General features: G+C 41.3%; 1 protein-coding gene across 1 annotated transcript in view; it reads left to right on the forward strand.

Moving 5' to 3' along the window:
• LOC122777540 (teashirt homolog 2) overlaps positions 1-15,541 on the forward strand; it is a 39,794-nt gene extending 24,253 nt beyond the window's left edge. Inside the window, exon 3 of the mRNA XM_044038852.1 lies at positions 11,720-15,541. Coding sequence (XP_043894787.1) covers positions 11,720-14,760 — 3,041 coding nt within the window. The 3' untranslated portion in view covers positions 14,761-15,541. The remainder of the gene's footprint in view (positions 1-11,719) is intronic.
• The last annotated feature ends 538 nt before the right edge of the window (positions 15,542-16,079 follow it).

Consider the following 16,079-nt stretch of genomic DNA (forward strand, 5'->3'; position numbering starts at 1 on the left):
CTAATGACGGAGACTCTTAGAAGTTCATTACACTCAAAGTCTTTGATTCATTCAGCCAAATCGTTGCAAGTTAAGAGATTTATTATTCCTCTTTTGTGAATTCAGTGAAATTGTTTCATTTTCATCACAGAGTGTGACTTGAAAGTTGGAGTCAAAGTCTTTTTGTTTTGGGAGTTTGGTGTGGTGTGTTTAACAGGCGAACATGTTTAACAGCAGCAAAAGAAAGAAGAGGAACCTCAGACACATGAATGACAAGTAATTATTTCCCTTGTCCGTCAAACTGTGTTTTGATGCAGGGATGCGATCAAACATGATATGAACAACTTCAAGCCTTCAAGTGAAAATGATTCTCAAATCATGCAAAGCGTGAGTGTGAGCTTTTGTGTTGTGCTGCGGCACAAATCACTCACACACACACACACACACACACTGGGCCAGGCAGTCTTTTGCCTGACCAATATTATTTCTACAGCTTTTCAATGCGAGATGACCATTGTGCATTCATTTCCATTTTAGCTTGCCAAAACGTCCTCTCACAGCAGGACAGAGATGGAGTGGTAGTGACAGCTTTGTGTGTCTTTCAGTTGTTTGTCCGTGAATATCCCCGTCCACAGTGGGCTGACCGACTGCCCCCAGTCTCCTTGCACAGTCGTCAAACAGGACAGTGCACCGGGCATGCTATATTTTCATCACTTGTCCTTTTTCCTCACGTGGCTGGAACTGGCCTCCACAACACTGCATCCTCTGTTATCAGCATGTTTCTATTGTGCTGTGCTTTCTGCAGAAACCTCCTAAAGAAGGTTGTAAAAAAAACACCCCGGAGATTAAATAATTAACAGAAGTCGTGATGATATAGCGTAGATGTATTCTTTTAACCGCGCTCGCTCGCCACAGTGTGTCATGAAAGAGGGTATTTGCATTAGTGGGGCAGCTTCTCCATTTTGTTTTGCCAGAGCTGCAAGAGGACAGACAACAGAGGCCCTGGCTGCTTAATCTCTTTGGAGAACTAGTGCATGAATTGATATATCCTCCTCTCTCTTCGTCTCTCTCCCCTCTCACTAATGTCTTTCCTAGAACTTGAACAAACAGCTTGTGCGCGTAGGACATATAAGACAGATGTTTAGGATTACTTTCACCTCATTGCTCTATTGTGTGCACTTTAAGGGAGCTCAGCTGATGTGGAATGCCACTCATTCAAGCTCTGTGCTCCTACAGGGCTTCTCCTGTTTATCAAAGTGCCATCTGTACTCAAGGCTGAACAACATCATTTTTAGGAGAGACATGTTGGGAAGATGGATTGAAAAAAAATCGAATGTTCCTCTCATGTTGAATATCAAAATGCTGTTTGTTTATATGGAACTGGAGCCTATCATTGAGTCTGTGTGTTTGTTTTCTTTAAAGAAATGAAGCTACCCTCTTTTCTTTCATTCTTTTCTTGTGTGTGTGTGTGTGTGTGCGGGAGAGAGCAGTCATGCATGTGTGTGCGCGTGTGTGTGCTCGCATGTGTGTTTACAGATGTAGAAACAAGATGGCCAGACCCACATTGATATTGGTGAGGGGTGACATTATCTTTTAGCAGACTACTTATCTAATGTGGCTGCTGTGAGAAGCTGGAGGAAGTGACTATGGGACATGGGCCGGGGATACTGCATCTTTAATTACCATTGATATCGCAATAGAGAAGAGAGGAGCATAGCCGGCAGGGGAGGGGTGGGAGGGTAGCGGGTGAAACGGGGTGGTGGGGGGTTTGAGAGAGGGAGAAGACCCGTGTTCACTTTTTAATTAAGGCTCCGTAGTGTAACTCGTCAATGTACATTATTGGAAGAATGAACGTCAATGCCATTGCTTTTTCTCCCCCTCCTTTATCTCTGTCAATGATTCAAAGACATGATTTATGGTTCGTCTCCGTCTTTCAGGATCATCCATCAAGCGCTGGCTCTGCCGCAGCGCCACCCGTTGTAAATCATTCTGAAAGCCTGTCACTCATTTCCATTAACCGTTCCTCTGTCGCTCTGGTCTCCACCTCCCTCAACCTCCCTTTTTTTTTTCTCCCCCTGCAACCCCCCCCACCACCACCACCACCTCTTCCACTCCCCCGCCCCCCTCTCCTCCCCGCTGGTGCACAACCTACAGCCACGCAGGGTATCAGTTCCGTTCCGCTGCCTCGTCCGCCTACCTTCTTTTCAATAAATTAACCACTTTCTCCCATGCAATGAATAAAAAAGCCTCTGCACTCGTCTTGCAGTCGGCACCTACTCCTCCTCCATTACAGCTGAACACCTTAGAAATGTCATGCCGCTGACTCGTAGGCTAAATGAGGATATGGCACAAAGAAAATATTTTTGTTGCACTGACTTTTCCAGTGGCAATGTTTGAACAGCGTGGCAGTGTTTGCAGTGGGCTGTTAATGAACATATATGCCTCACATACGGGGCACTGCATGGGGTTTTATTATGTTTCTTTTACTGGAGGTGACTTAAGGATAATTTGGCAAAATGTGAGCACACAATAAAAAACCACAAATATTTTGTCTGTAATTATATGTAGTAAAAAAAAAAAAGTGGGCAGTCGTGCCATTAAACACTGTTGGTTTTCTGTGAATTCTTCCAGTGGTTTGATTCAGACGCTCCAACAATGAGTTTAGTCTTTAACTGGTTTTTATTGAAACAGGTCTTATGAACGGATATAATTAGCTCAATGGGGTGAGTGTCAATCTCTTACAATGGTTGATGTGCCTGCTCTCGGGAGCCCGATTCACTGGCTTCTTTTTTCATTCTAATCAACATCTAGATATCAACACAGCAGAATACCCACAAACAGCAGAAAGCCTGTTTCGAGGGGGAACTTTCAACTACGGGTGCCAACACATTTCACTATTTGGGCAGCCATTGTTCTCAGAATTGGCTGTCAAAGTGACAATGCACACCAGGCAAATCCAGAAGTTTGCACTTTTAGAGAAAGCAGTGGGTCCTAATCATTTTGCGGAGGACACTTGACAACAAATTTTCCATTAAAATGAATCTGAATAGGAGGGAACAGAGCTGTTTTGAAGTATTTCTGCCTCTCTTACTGTTGCTCATCTTGTCCCACAGAGCTCCAGGTTTGGCGGGCTCGCTTCTCTCCCTTTATGCTTGCCATGAAGCAGCCTTTGGTCCCACTAGAAACTGACAGTACCACGCTTCAGCTGCAAATTCACTCTGTAGCCTCATTGTATTTAATGAAGGGAAAAAGTGGCAATCTACTATTAATGAACTTGGAATGTTAAAAAAATGCCTCTCTTTGCTGAAAACTGCATAAAACTGCTTGTACAAGAAAAGCTTTGACTGGAAACCAGAATCTAATGAAAGATCCATACAGGGACAGAGCGAGCGGCAAGAGTTAGTGAAATGCAGATTGTTTTAATAGAATATGCACAGTCTCTTCCAGCTGCACTATCAGAGTCATCGAGGCCTGACCTTGAAGAGGGCTGTTGTTGTTTGGGAGGGCCAGTGTTGAGGGTTCATGCAAAGTTTATGATGCAGGGACAGAGTTGGGGAGGAATAGAATAAGAGTAACAAAGTGTGGAAACTGTTGGTGAGTGCGTTTACACTTACAATGTAAAAATGGGATATTCACAAGACTGTTCTATTCATAAAATAAATCATCTACTTACACCAAACCACCCACTTTAAAACATGCATACTGTTGTAAATTGGACCAATTATTTGTTTCCAATAAAAGTCTAAGTACTTTGGACAATTTGGGCTGATGCCAGTGCCAGTCTTTATAAATCAGTGCAGTCAGTGCCAGTTGTATGATGCCAATTAATCCAGGTTTTTTTGTCAATATGTTTGTCTTTTTTCCCTCCATTTGATGAAATGACAAAATTGTGTGTTTTTTTTTTAATTTCTTTGGATGGAAAACAATTTGAATGACTTTTAATTATTCAATGTGTTGAATATTATTCCACCTCTACTTTTATACAGGCATTAGAGAACGCCTAACAATTAAAATACCTTCCCCGCTCTGTGCAGCCTTTGAAATGAAATGTATTTATTCACTTACGTGCACAGTACATTTACGTGTTTTTACATTTTGGTTGTTTCATCTTAATACAGATAATCACAGGGCCGGATCAACATCTGTGTGAGAGGGACAGGACAGGGCGCTGATGTTGTTGCATGTCACATGATGGTAGAATGTTAGGATGCTGAAATCATTTAAAATAACTCACCGCAGCAGTAATTGCCATATTATTTGATTTGCTGTAAACAAGCACAGGCTGCAAAAATGAATGACAGTGTAACAGATATATATATATATATATATATATATATATATATATATACATATATATATATATACATATATACATATATATGTGTGTGTATATATATATATATATATATATATATATACATATATACGTATATATGTGTGTGTATATATATATACATATATATGTATATGTATATATATATATATATATATATATATATAAATATATATAAATTGTGGTCTCTGAGGAACACTGAATGGAATAACGTCCTTCAAATAAAGATGGAGAATATATACAAGAAAATACCATAAAAAATACCGTGATATTTTATGGAGTGATACTGTGTTCGTTCTTTGAATGATTATATATCATAATATGGAAATGATTACATTATATAATTATTATTGGCAGTGGTTTTCTCACAGTGGTAGAAAACGTGTGCTGCTGACCTCTTGGCCAGGTCACCCTTGGAAAAGAGATTTCGATCTCTATGGTTTCTCCCTGGTTAAATAAGGGTTAAATAAAATAATAATAATAATTTGAAGCCTCCTACCATTAGTTGGCAGCATTAGTTTTAGCCAGTTGACTCCTTCCCTGCCTTCTAGTCCTCTTTCTAGACAAAGAAAGAGGGAGTTTTCCATTAAATAGTATTTTTTTGGGAGAAAATGCAGTATATCACCTTGCTTACAATATTCCAGTACACTGCAATATAACATATTATCACCCTTTTATCAGGATATGAAATGTTTTGCCAGGTTGTTGCCAATACACAGCCCTAATCACAAAATAATTGGAGATTACATTACATAAAAAAAGCAATTTAACACTAAAGGCAATTAAAACATTTTTGCTTTGCATATGCAAAATAAAGCAGTGAATCAACTGTTTGAAAATATTAAAATCAGATTACTGAATTGAAATTGAAAAGTGATTTTTTTTTTTTTCTTCCTGTGTAGCATGCAAAACAAACAGCTCATTGCATTTAAATGTGCGGGCCATCATACCTTTCACTCAGCATCTCATAAAATTAGAACAAAGGCCTTATGTGTTCAAGGCAGTGGTTCTTTAAACGATGGCCCACTTTCCTCCATGCTGACACGCAAACATTCCTGACTGACATTCAATCAGGGAAATTTGAACCGAAGCAAGATGGTCTTTTATTAGTACCGCCCTGTTTGCTCGACTGGTCAGCTCCAATATGCGAAGCAGTTTGAGTGGCGTACTGTAAGATGATGGCTTCTCTCTCTGATAAGGGTGAATGAGGGGTAAACTGCTATTCTGCAGAAAGGAACCATCAGACCTCATCATGTCGCTCCTGGAGAGCGATGTCACTGGCTCTTCAGAAACCAAGTGACAGTGCGGGGGAGAGGCAGCGCCCTCCCCTCCTCTGTGGAAAACACACTGAAGCTGCAGCCGCCCTGCTTCTGCTCCACCGACTGGAACTTTGTATCAGTCAGGGCAGAAAAGATCAGATATATAATCTGACATGTATACACTGAGGCTTTTAAGCCTCTTCAGTTGTAACTTTATCCTATATGCTCAACAAAGTGTTTGTGTTTACCCTTGCTTGTTAGCAGAAGAGGGCAAATAGTATGCCGTTGTGTTGCGTACAGTGGATATTTTATTTTTACAGTTTATTCAGCAGTGAATAATATCATTTGAAGGGCTGCTTTACCTAGATTAAAAAAATAAAGTCTCAGTTTAGTCTGTCTGTCTCTGAGACGTCTGCCATCGCCTCAATACAATGGAATTATGAAATGCACTTTAAATATCAAAAGTGGCACCTGTGAGTGTTGCGTTATTTTACTATGAGATCATATTATCATTAATGCATTAAATTATACCTGTTTTTATTAAGGCAGAACACTGAAATATACATTTTATAAGCCTATGTTTATATGCAGTTTACATGTTATATTTTATTTGTTTGAACATTTACCTTCAAGGTCTCACTCCGTGTATATAATTTCACAAACAAATAGCAGATCTGCACCTGACTGTGTGGCGCTGGTGCTGGTGAAAGTCTGTGAGAGACAGGATGTGGATGTTGTGTGTGTATATTTGTCTCTGCTGATAGGAAACCCTTTGGTGAGATGCAACACCAGGCAGATGCATGTGATGCGGCGGCTGTGGCGCGTTCAAAGTGATGACTTAGGTGCCGGAGTGCAGATTGCAGTGTTCTCCCACTGCTCACTTCCAATTAGGCAGTGGGCTGACTGATGCGTCTCGGAGCAGAAGCTTCTCGTAAGGTATCAAAAGGAGCAGCTTCACATCTCTGGAGGGGAAGGGCCTCCTGAAGCCAGGCGGGGCAAACTGACGTGGCTCCGTAAAAATTCATGATCTGGCATCCTCGCAACGCACAAGGACAGATTATTTTAGAGATCCCCACATTTGTTCCGTTAAATAGAAATACCCTCATAACCCAAACTAAACATGCAGCAAGGCCATGTGGCTCCTCAGAGCGACTGCCTTCACATAGTTTTCTGAGTTAATCGTGTGTTGATTGTGCTTTGCAAAGTTCTCTTGTGTTTTTAGTTAACAGAATGTTGGTTGTGCAAACACTTTTTGATTAATTGCCATAATTATTGTGATCATTTTTGCCCAAATGAACAGCCAGATGGCAGGATATGGTGTCATATTTGTGATCCTATCATATTAATCTGGCTCTGGGTCCATCTGAGCACATTGTGCCATTTGCTTTGTTCACAATCTGTCCTCAAGTTGTCCATGTCTTTTTGTGAGCTGCTAGTTTTTTTAGTTTTTAAAAAAAAAAAAAAAAAATCTGATTATATTAGTCTATTAAATATTAAAGTTGAGGGTGTGTGAAAGCAAAAGGCATTTATCTGCATGAATAGCTCGTGTTTAGCGAAGTAAGTAATGCACTTTAAGTAACATCTCCATCATGCATACAAAAATTAACACGAGTGTCTCCGTCTCATGGTTGTGTAGTCAAAGCCTCACAAAGATCCAACAAAACCACTTTGTGGGAGTTCACGGCTGCTTAGAAAAACCAGCTTTTCATTGTCTGATCTATGCTTTGTCCTTTTTATTAAATACAATGTCTGCACAGTTTTGTTCCGTTAAGGGCATCCTCGGTGTCACTTAACGCCTAAGTGTTTTAAAGAAATAGCGGGTCAGATGAGAACTAATGGCACATTCCTGTTTAGAAGCAAGTCAAAAACAATTTCGTTCTGTGATATCAATTAACCTCCAGACAAAATTTGTCAAAGGGAGCAGACTGAGTGTGATTGTTCTCTCTTTACTCTGCGGTGTCCTTGGGCTCGGAGAGACTGTTTCCTGACAGGGAACGATGAAGAGCGAGGTGTTTACAGATCTTTATGGATGGCTCCAGGCCTCAGAATTAGCTCCTCACTGTTTCTCATGTGATTCAGTTCAGAATTAACTTTAGATGTGTCATCAGGGCTATCATTGGGATGTCTGACAACTCATTCATTTGATCTTGACGTGTTCTGCTCACCGAGTAAGTCAGATATCACTGTCAAATATTAAACTTCATGACATGTGTCTTATTCTAATGATAGCTCGCTGAAGAAATCACGTCAGTGTGACTTTTAAAAAACAATCCTTGCTTCCAACAGCACAGGCACAAAAGAGCTTTTTGAGGGAGTTTGTGCACCAAGTACTTTCTGACTGACATTTCACACCTATTTATAACAACAGATGAATATACAGTTATTTTTTTATTTTTTTTTAAATGCACAGACACAATTAACTTGAGAATATTGCTTATATGTGAGTGAAAACAGATGACAGTGACAGAGACAGCCTGGGGATTGTTCAGTGATCCTGACCTGTGTTGTTAGCGTGTGCTGTGCAGATCCAGCAGACCTCCCTTTTTTTTTCCTCCCTCTCTCTCTCTCTCTCTCTCCCTCTTTTTTTCTTTATACAGCATAAATCTGGGAGATGAAAATGTCATGGAGCAGGTTCATTTTGCAAAGAGGTTTTGATTGCCATGCGCTTGTAATTGATTGTTCCAAGGACAGGGGGAAATCTAGAAATGTCATAACAGTCCTGCTTAGGTTGGTCCCACTGCTAGGCAATCAATGAGAAGTAAAAAGAGATATTGATTTGCGAGCAGCAAAAACTGTAGCTTGAGACAACCAGAGAGCACTGGGGAAAGTGGCACAGACGTGCAGACCTGTCACTGGCACCTATGAATTACCCAATCTTCTCTGAAGATAGTGTTACCACGGATACTCGCAAAGTCCTGCGCTGGGTATTGCAGCTGTCCATTAGCTAAGCTTCTCAGGCTGCTAACTCTCCAAGGCTTGTCAGATTAATGAAGGAAATGTTGACCTTCCGAGGGATAAATGTTGATGTTCTCACCACCACAAAACTTTCTGCTGGCATGTTGATACTGGAAACGGAATGCCCTTTTACAGCTGGCACGCACGTCTCTGAAATGATTGACACATTTTGAATAGACTCACTTGTTCGAGGGAGGAGGGATTGTGCTCTGTGAAGATATTATTCCCTAAAGTTGAGTTCAGTGGGGTCCAAAAGTCTGAGACCACTTTCTCTCTTTTAGGTGTTGTCATGTAAGCACCAATCCAGTTGGGTAGCGTGCTGCCATGAATATAGCAGTAAATGTAATGTACTGTTTCCTGTGTGGTTAGCGAGTTTCTCTGGATGTAATGAAAAAAGCCTTTTGGCTCAGAAACAGGCCGCTGCTTCTGTAAATCCAGGCCTTGCTTTGCCAAGAGTCTGTTCTAACGGATAAAGGTTATAAACACTTCAACTGTCTGATTTATGATGGACACCTCAGGTTTTTTGACCTTTGCATATCTCTGTCTGAAGATATAAATTTGTAGTGACACAGATTGGAGCCTTTACAGGAGTTTATGACATGCTAAATCTCAGGCGAGGCATGCCAGCCTCTTGTTTTCTAAGGCTAGTTAGACTGGGAGAGGCCTCGTGTGGAGTCACAGACAACATCTTCAAAGCAGGCATTTCCTGTGCAAGCACTTGCTGTTCTTCACTTTTTGTTTCTGACACAGAAACACAAGTCATTTCAGGAGCGGTGTTCCGTAACCCATATTAGGAGTTTATTCTGAATTCATACAGTGTCTGCGTTGTTGTGGCTTTAATCTTAAATCTGTTCTTGTATTAAAAGGTATCGCAAGGGTGGCATGGTAGCAGTACTGTGGTAGACCAAGAGTTGGCAGTTGTGTGTGAGACACAGACTTGGACATGCAGGTATCCTGGAGTGGTCCCAGCCAGAAGGTTAATTGGTGCCTCTGGATGTCTGCTACTTAGGGCATCTGATAGAAAGGCAAAGACCAGCAAGAAGGGCAGCTGTTAATCTCTGTCAATTCCATCCTCCAAAACCAAGATAAGACACAAACATTCACATTAAATAGATAATAATCATATATATATATATATATAAATGTAATATAAGTGGTCATTTCTAGAACAAAGTGCTTGGCTCTTCCTTTTGAAAATTCATTTTAATATTGTGTAGGTCATACTGAATGGCAAGTATTGGTGGTACATAAAAAATTAAGGGACATAAAACATGCAGGAAATAGCAATTGCGTGACAGAATGAGCAATTTTTTTTTTTTTTTTGACTTACCAACCACTGGACTGGAAAAATGTTCATCTGTCCACTTTTGTGCATTTTCTCACCACTTCTTCAGCTTAGGCAATGACTTTGAAGAGAGTGGACATCAACTGGGAGCTTGTCATAGCCACTGGTGTTCTCCACTGTGAATACTATATATAAGACTATAAATAAAACATACCTCTGTGCTCTTGACAACTCTCTCCCTTAGCATCAAGGGTGTTTTGGAGGCCATCACTGATCTCAGTTGGCCAATCAAAACATCTCTCTTGCGGTGGATCAAGGTCACGACACACTGGGGCGTGTGCACGGGAGCGGGCGCGTGTGTGTGTGTGAGCGGGCTCTTGTTCACGAGGCCCCATTCTCCATGTTTGTTTTGAAAGTCCGAATCCCATCTCCATCTCCATCCATTAGCTGGCAAGCAGTTCACCTCCAGGGCTTCTCTTGAGGCACTTTTGAAATATTGATAAAAAAAAAAGTCTTATTTTCAGAAGGCAAAGAAGGGATGACATTCTGTGGGGTCGCTCAGTGTGGGACTCCTGAGTGCTCGGCTTCAGCCCTTCGTGGAGTGCCCTCTATTCAGAAAAGAGATATTAACCACATAAAATGCATAAGTGCCTGGACAGGGCTGTTATGTCCTATTCATATTTAACTCAAAGCACATCTCCCACATCTCTCCCAAAATGCACATTTTCCAGCATGTCTGTGAGGTGGAAAATATCTCAGATATGTGACAACACTGACAAACTGCATTTATTGCAGGATGTCCTGAAAAGCTACGCAAACACTGGTTGCGTGATATTGTCGATGTGGGTTTTTCTCGACTTGAAAATAATCTGAAGTAGTTATTGTCAGAAAGGACATGTTAATCTTCTGTGACTGTGTTCGTATAGTGTCGTATAGCAGACCCTGCAGCCACATGTAGAATCTGTATGCTTAGTCAGAGTTTCCCCTAATTGGATGATGGGAAATGTGTCAATTAGAAATACTGTTGTTTAATTATCTGTTAATTGAAGCAATAATGTTTGTGCTCTATGAGTTGGGAGAATGAACAGGTGAATAATGAAAGAAGTAATTGCTGTTTATGAGACTGTCAGAGAAAATATAATGGCATGACGGATTGCCTGTAATCATTTGAAATTCTGTATAATTGTCTAGTTTTAACACTGATAATTGAATCAGCTTTTCCACAAGCACGATCAACATCTTCATCAACACGCACATTTGCACATATTTTTATCTTGCCGTCAACAAAGTCCATTTCCCAAATGTGAAATGACTGCATTTTGAAACTTTGTGTTTTACAAACTAATGTTGCTTCGTCTTCTCCAGTCAAGTGTTTTAATTTATTGATAGAGCAATGTGGGGACATTAGACTCGCTGAGTCTGTGCTCAGCCATTCCTCACATGTAGCTTCGGGGAGACGGAGAAGTTATTCAGAACAGAAGGCTTACATTTTCACTGCAGTTTTCGTGACATCCATAATCACTATGGAATAGGTCATTTGCAATAACACTTAACAGGCAGTAGAAGAATCAATTTCCTTTTGTCACTCAGTGGCCAGTGATTGTTGTAAACATCTCAACTTGAGGCCAGAAAAATCTTGGACGCAGCACTAAGTCAATGGCCCATCGTGAATTACATTGTGTTGTTGCACCAGCAGCAGTCTTTTAGTAAAGACATTATGCCCAGCCATACTCTCCAACCTCTCCAAGGCACAACGCAGCTCTCATTATGTTTTCTTACACGGGCGCGCGCAAAAATATTAGGATTTGATATTATTAGATGTCTAAATATTGTATTGTTTAATTTTGGTGTCAGTAAACTCTTGTTACATGTTTTAATGTCATTATTTTCCGTCTGTCTCTTTTCCAGTGTACATGCCTGATGACGACGCTGCTCTCCAGGATCCCATCCCTGAGGAAGATGGAGAGAACGACAGTCAAATTGAGGAGGAGTGTTCAGAGAAGGCCAGCCCCAAAGTGTCTGAGGACAGAGAGCTCGACAACAAGAGCACTAACACTTACAGCAACCAGAACTCTCCTATTAGTGTCCTTTCCAATCAAGAGGCAGAGCTAGAGTCACGCCTCAGCGACAGCAGTGACAGACTCTCTGACTTTAAAACCTCCTCGCCACCTGAGAGCCAGAAGGATGACGAAAGTCGCAGCTCCAAACTCAAAGACGAGATGGGCAGCAGCTTGGAGAAAATGAGGGCAGCCTATGCAAACTTTCTGTCCGACTCCTACTGGACGGGGATGGGAATGAACTTGAAAATGGCCAAAAACACCAGCAAAGCCAACTGTGACAGCACCAACGGAAGCACCAAAAGTGAGTTTGACTGGCACCAGGACGCGCTGTCTAAGACCTTGCAGCAGACACTCTCGCCAAAGCCGGTGTCAAAACCCAATCTCTTCAGCTCTGTCCACCTATACAGGCAAACAACCAAACCCTGCGCCTCGGTGTTCACCGGAGCCAGCCGATTTCGCTGTAAGGACTGTAGTGCAGCTTATGACACTCTTGTGGAGCTGACGGTCCACATGAATAAGAGTGGACACTACCAGGACAACAACCACAGTAAAGAGAGTAATTCCTCTGCCTCATCTTCTAAATCTAGGAAACGAAATTTGCATGATTTGGAAGGGAAGGAGGACGCACAGAAGGTTTTGAAGTGCATGTTCTGTGGCCACTCTTTTGACTCACTGCAGGATTTGAGCGTCCATATGATTAAGACGAAGCATTACCAAAAAGTGCCTTTAAAAGAGCCAATCCCAGTTATCACACCCAAATTGTTGCCACCAGCAAAGAAACGAGCCTTTGAGACAACAAGACCTTGTTCCCCCGATTCTACGACTGGTTTATCTGGCTACACCGAGGCACAGCGAGCTGCCGCCATTTCAAACGCTAACAGTAATCGCTATGGCTATCAAAACGGAGCGAGTTACACTTGGCAGTTTGAGACGTGCAAGTCTCAGATTCTTAAATGCATGGAGTGTGGAAGCTCTCATGACACCCTTCAGCAACTCACCACACACATGATGGTTACTGGGCACTTCATCAAAGTTACAAACACAGCCTCTAAAAAGGGTAAACAGTTAGCGCTCGACCCCCTGGCCATAGAGAAGATCCAGGGTTTAGCTGAGCCTGCTGTCAGTGACAATGAGGGAGAAAAGGGGTCTTCAAAAACGGATTCCCCTGGGAGGAGTGAGGGGGGGGGCCAGGGGGAGGGAACATCAGAGAAAATGGAAGAAACGGAAGCTAAAGACGACAAGCAAGAGAGTGAACCTCAAAAAGCAGACAATGGGGCTTTTAAGTACCCTTATCTCCGCGAGGAGGATCTTGAACAGGACTCAAGTGGCGGAGGCGACATTCTTAAATCTTTAGCCAACACCGTGGCCTCTGCCATCAATAAAGCTCAAACAGGGACACCTAGCTGGAGTGCCTACCCGAGCATTCACGCTGCCTATCAGCTCTCTGGCATCATCAAAAGTGCCCCTCTCTCTGCATCTCCCCCAACTCCACTAAAGCAGACATTTAACCACAAACTGAGACCGATTGCCCCAAAGGGGAACTTGTACCATGGTGCTGTGGGAGTTGACGCTCCCCAGGGACAGCATCAAACTGTGGACATCAAAAAAGAAAAGGTTGGCATTAGCGATGGTAAAGAAAGTCAGAATATTAAGTTTGATCTGGCGGAGAACGATGACAGCGATTGTCAGGATGATTCTTCTTCCTCTTCAAAGCTTGACGCAGACTGTATGAATGAAGGGAGTGAAGTGATCAAAGAGAAGTTGAGCCCAGATTTCTCTGACAGAGGCAAGACACCAAGCCCCGCTGCCAGCAATGGACGCAGCACTGCTTCAGAGCCTTTCAGTGACACCCCAGATATACTTGGCATAAACCCTCTTAGTGCGCTGCAGTCAGTTCTGAACAATCATCTGGGCAAAGCAAATAAGCCCAATAACTCAAGAGTAGATAAAATATCTTCTCACACCCAGTCCATTTTTGCTGACATTAATCGTAGCGTTGAGAAACCAGCTTTAATGCTTGGAAATCCTACGAGAAAAAGGCCTGATAACGCATTTCTCTTTGTTAATGATGACCAACCAATAGACCTGACCAAATCTAAACAGAGCAAGGCAAGTTCAGTGCTACTGCAGCCGTCCACCCCGATTCCACAGAAATATGCTTTGTCTGATATAGCTGACATGGTCAAAGTTCTTCCAAAAGCCACAACGCCAAAACCCTCCATACCGTCAAGGATCCCGACGATGAAACTGGAATCAGATGTCCGGCGCTTTGAGGACGTGTCTGCCGAGGTGTACTCCGTCCACAAGCGTAAAGGCAGACAGTCCAACTGGAATCCTCGCCATCTTCTCATCCTGCAAGCTCAGTTTGCCTCCAGCCTCTTCCAGACCTCTGAAGGGAAATACCTGCTCTCAGACCTCGGCCCTCAGGAACGGATGCACATCTCCAAGTTCACCGGATTGTCCATGACCACCATAAGCCATTGGTTAGCAAATGTGAAATACCAACTGCGCAAAACCGGAGGGACCAAATTTCTGAAGAACATGGACACGGGCCACCCGGTCTTCTACTGCAATGACTGTGCTTCCCAGTTTAGGTCACCGACATCATTCATTTCCCATTTGGAATCCCATCTTGGCTTCCAAATCAAAGACATGTGCAAAATGCCAGTAGAGCACCAGACAAAGGTCGACGAGCCTGAACTGTCGAAGGTCCTCAGTGTCAGAGCCACGGAGGCTCTCATCACAGAGGAGGACATTGACTCAAAGTTCAAATGTAAGCTCTGCTGTCGGACATTTGCGAGTAATCACGCGGTCAAACTCCATTTGAGTAAAACTCACAGCAAATCTCCCGACAACCATTCACAATATGTGGAAATGGACAAGGAGTAGTTTGTTTGTTTGTTTTTTTAAATATATATATATATATTATTGTCACTTCTTTTTCCCTTTCTTCCTTTTTTTTGTTTATTTTAATACACGGGTCAGATATTTCAATCATTCTTCAATTAGCATTGTGTAGTGTGCATCATTATTAAAACATTTCATTGCGTACAGCGACGACACACTGGTTAGAAATTGTATAAGGAAACACTAAGAGGTACTTTTGCACCCTGCTCAAATGCATCACCAGTAATGAAATGTATTACTGCTTGAAGAAACTTAATTGCTGATGTTTGCATGCAATAGCCCCGGCTATGACTACTATTTATTTGTATGATATGTCAAGTTACAATTGTATTTCAAGAAGACAAAATGATGAACTAATTGTACTTTACGACTTCTGTGATACAGTACATCTGCAGAAATGTGCAGCTGTTAGAACCGGTACCCCCGACAACACAGTAACACACACACACACACACACACACACACACACGCAGACCTGTACAGTGTATTGCTATGTAAAGATGTTTTTGTGTTGCAATGAAAAAAGAGGGGAAAAAAAGCACTTTAATAAATGTTTAATCACCAGTTTAGACTTGGATTCTGTACATGACTCAAAAATAACAGGGCCGTTTGGAAACAAGGATATTTCACGTGTAAATACATTTTAGAAGAAAAAAAAAAAACAACAACAGTGCGTTTCATGCAAAAGGATAACAGCAAGACAGATGATACCTGTGATACCTGCACCTTTTTTTACCTATTCAAATAAAGAGTTAACATTTGATAACAGCTTGTATTGTTTTTTATTATTATTATTATTTTCAAGTTGGTTTTTTATTGCATACGTGATGTAAGAAGCTTGAAAATGTTCCTAAAGATGTTAGGATTTCCACACAGACTGATGAAACTATACTTATATTCCAACAAGTGAATAATTGCTTGTAGTTTTCCTGGAAATTCAAATAAAAAGGTTACATTTGTTTAAAGATTTTAAATAGAAACACTTTGAGTGGCACATTCCAATTTTATATATACATATATATATATATATATATATATGTGTATATATATATATATATATATATGTATGTATATGTTAATTTTTTCAGTTGAATAAGCTGAAAAAGTGACAAACAATTACAGTCCATACAATGCATCATAAAGAAATTCCAATTCTCCTTGTAATTAAAACCAAATTACAGAGGTCTTTCCAGGAAACATATGAGGAAATCACCGGGAAAACATTCAGTAATTATATGGATGAATGAAATATTTAATATAGTTTAGAATTTGAGTATTAACCACCAGTCTAATATTTAAAG

This window comes from Solea senegalensis, linkage group LG11 (assembly GCF_019176455.1).
Source record: "Solea senegalensis isolate Sse05_10M linkage group LG11, IFAPA_SoseM_1, whole genome shotgun sequence".
NCBI lineage: Eukaryota > Metazoa > Chordata > Actinopteri > Pleuronectiformes > Soleidae > Solea > Solea senegalensis.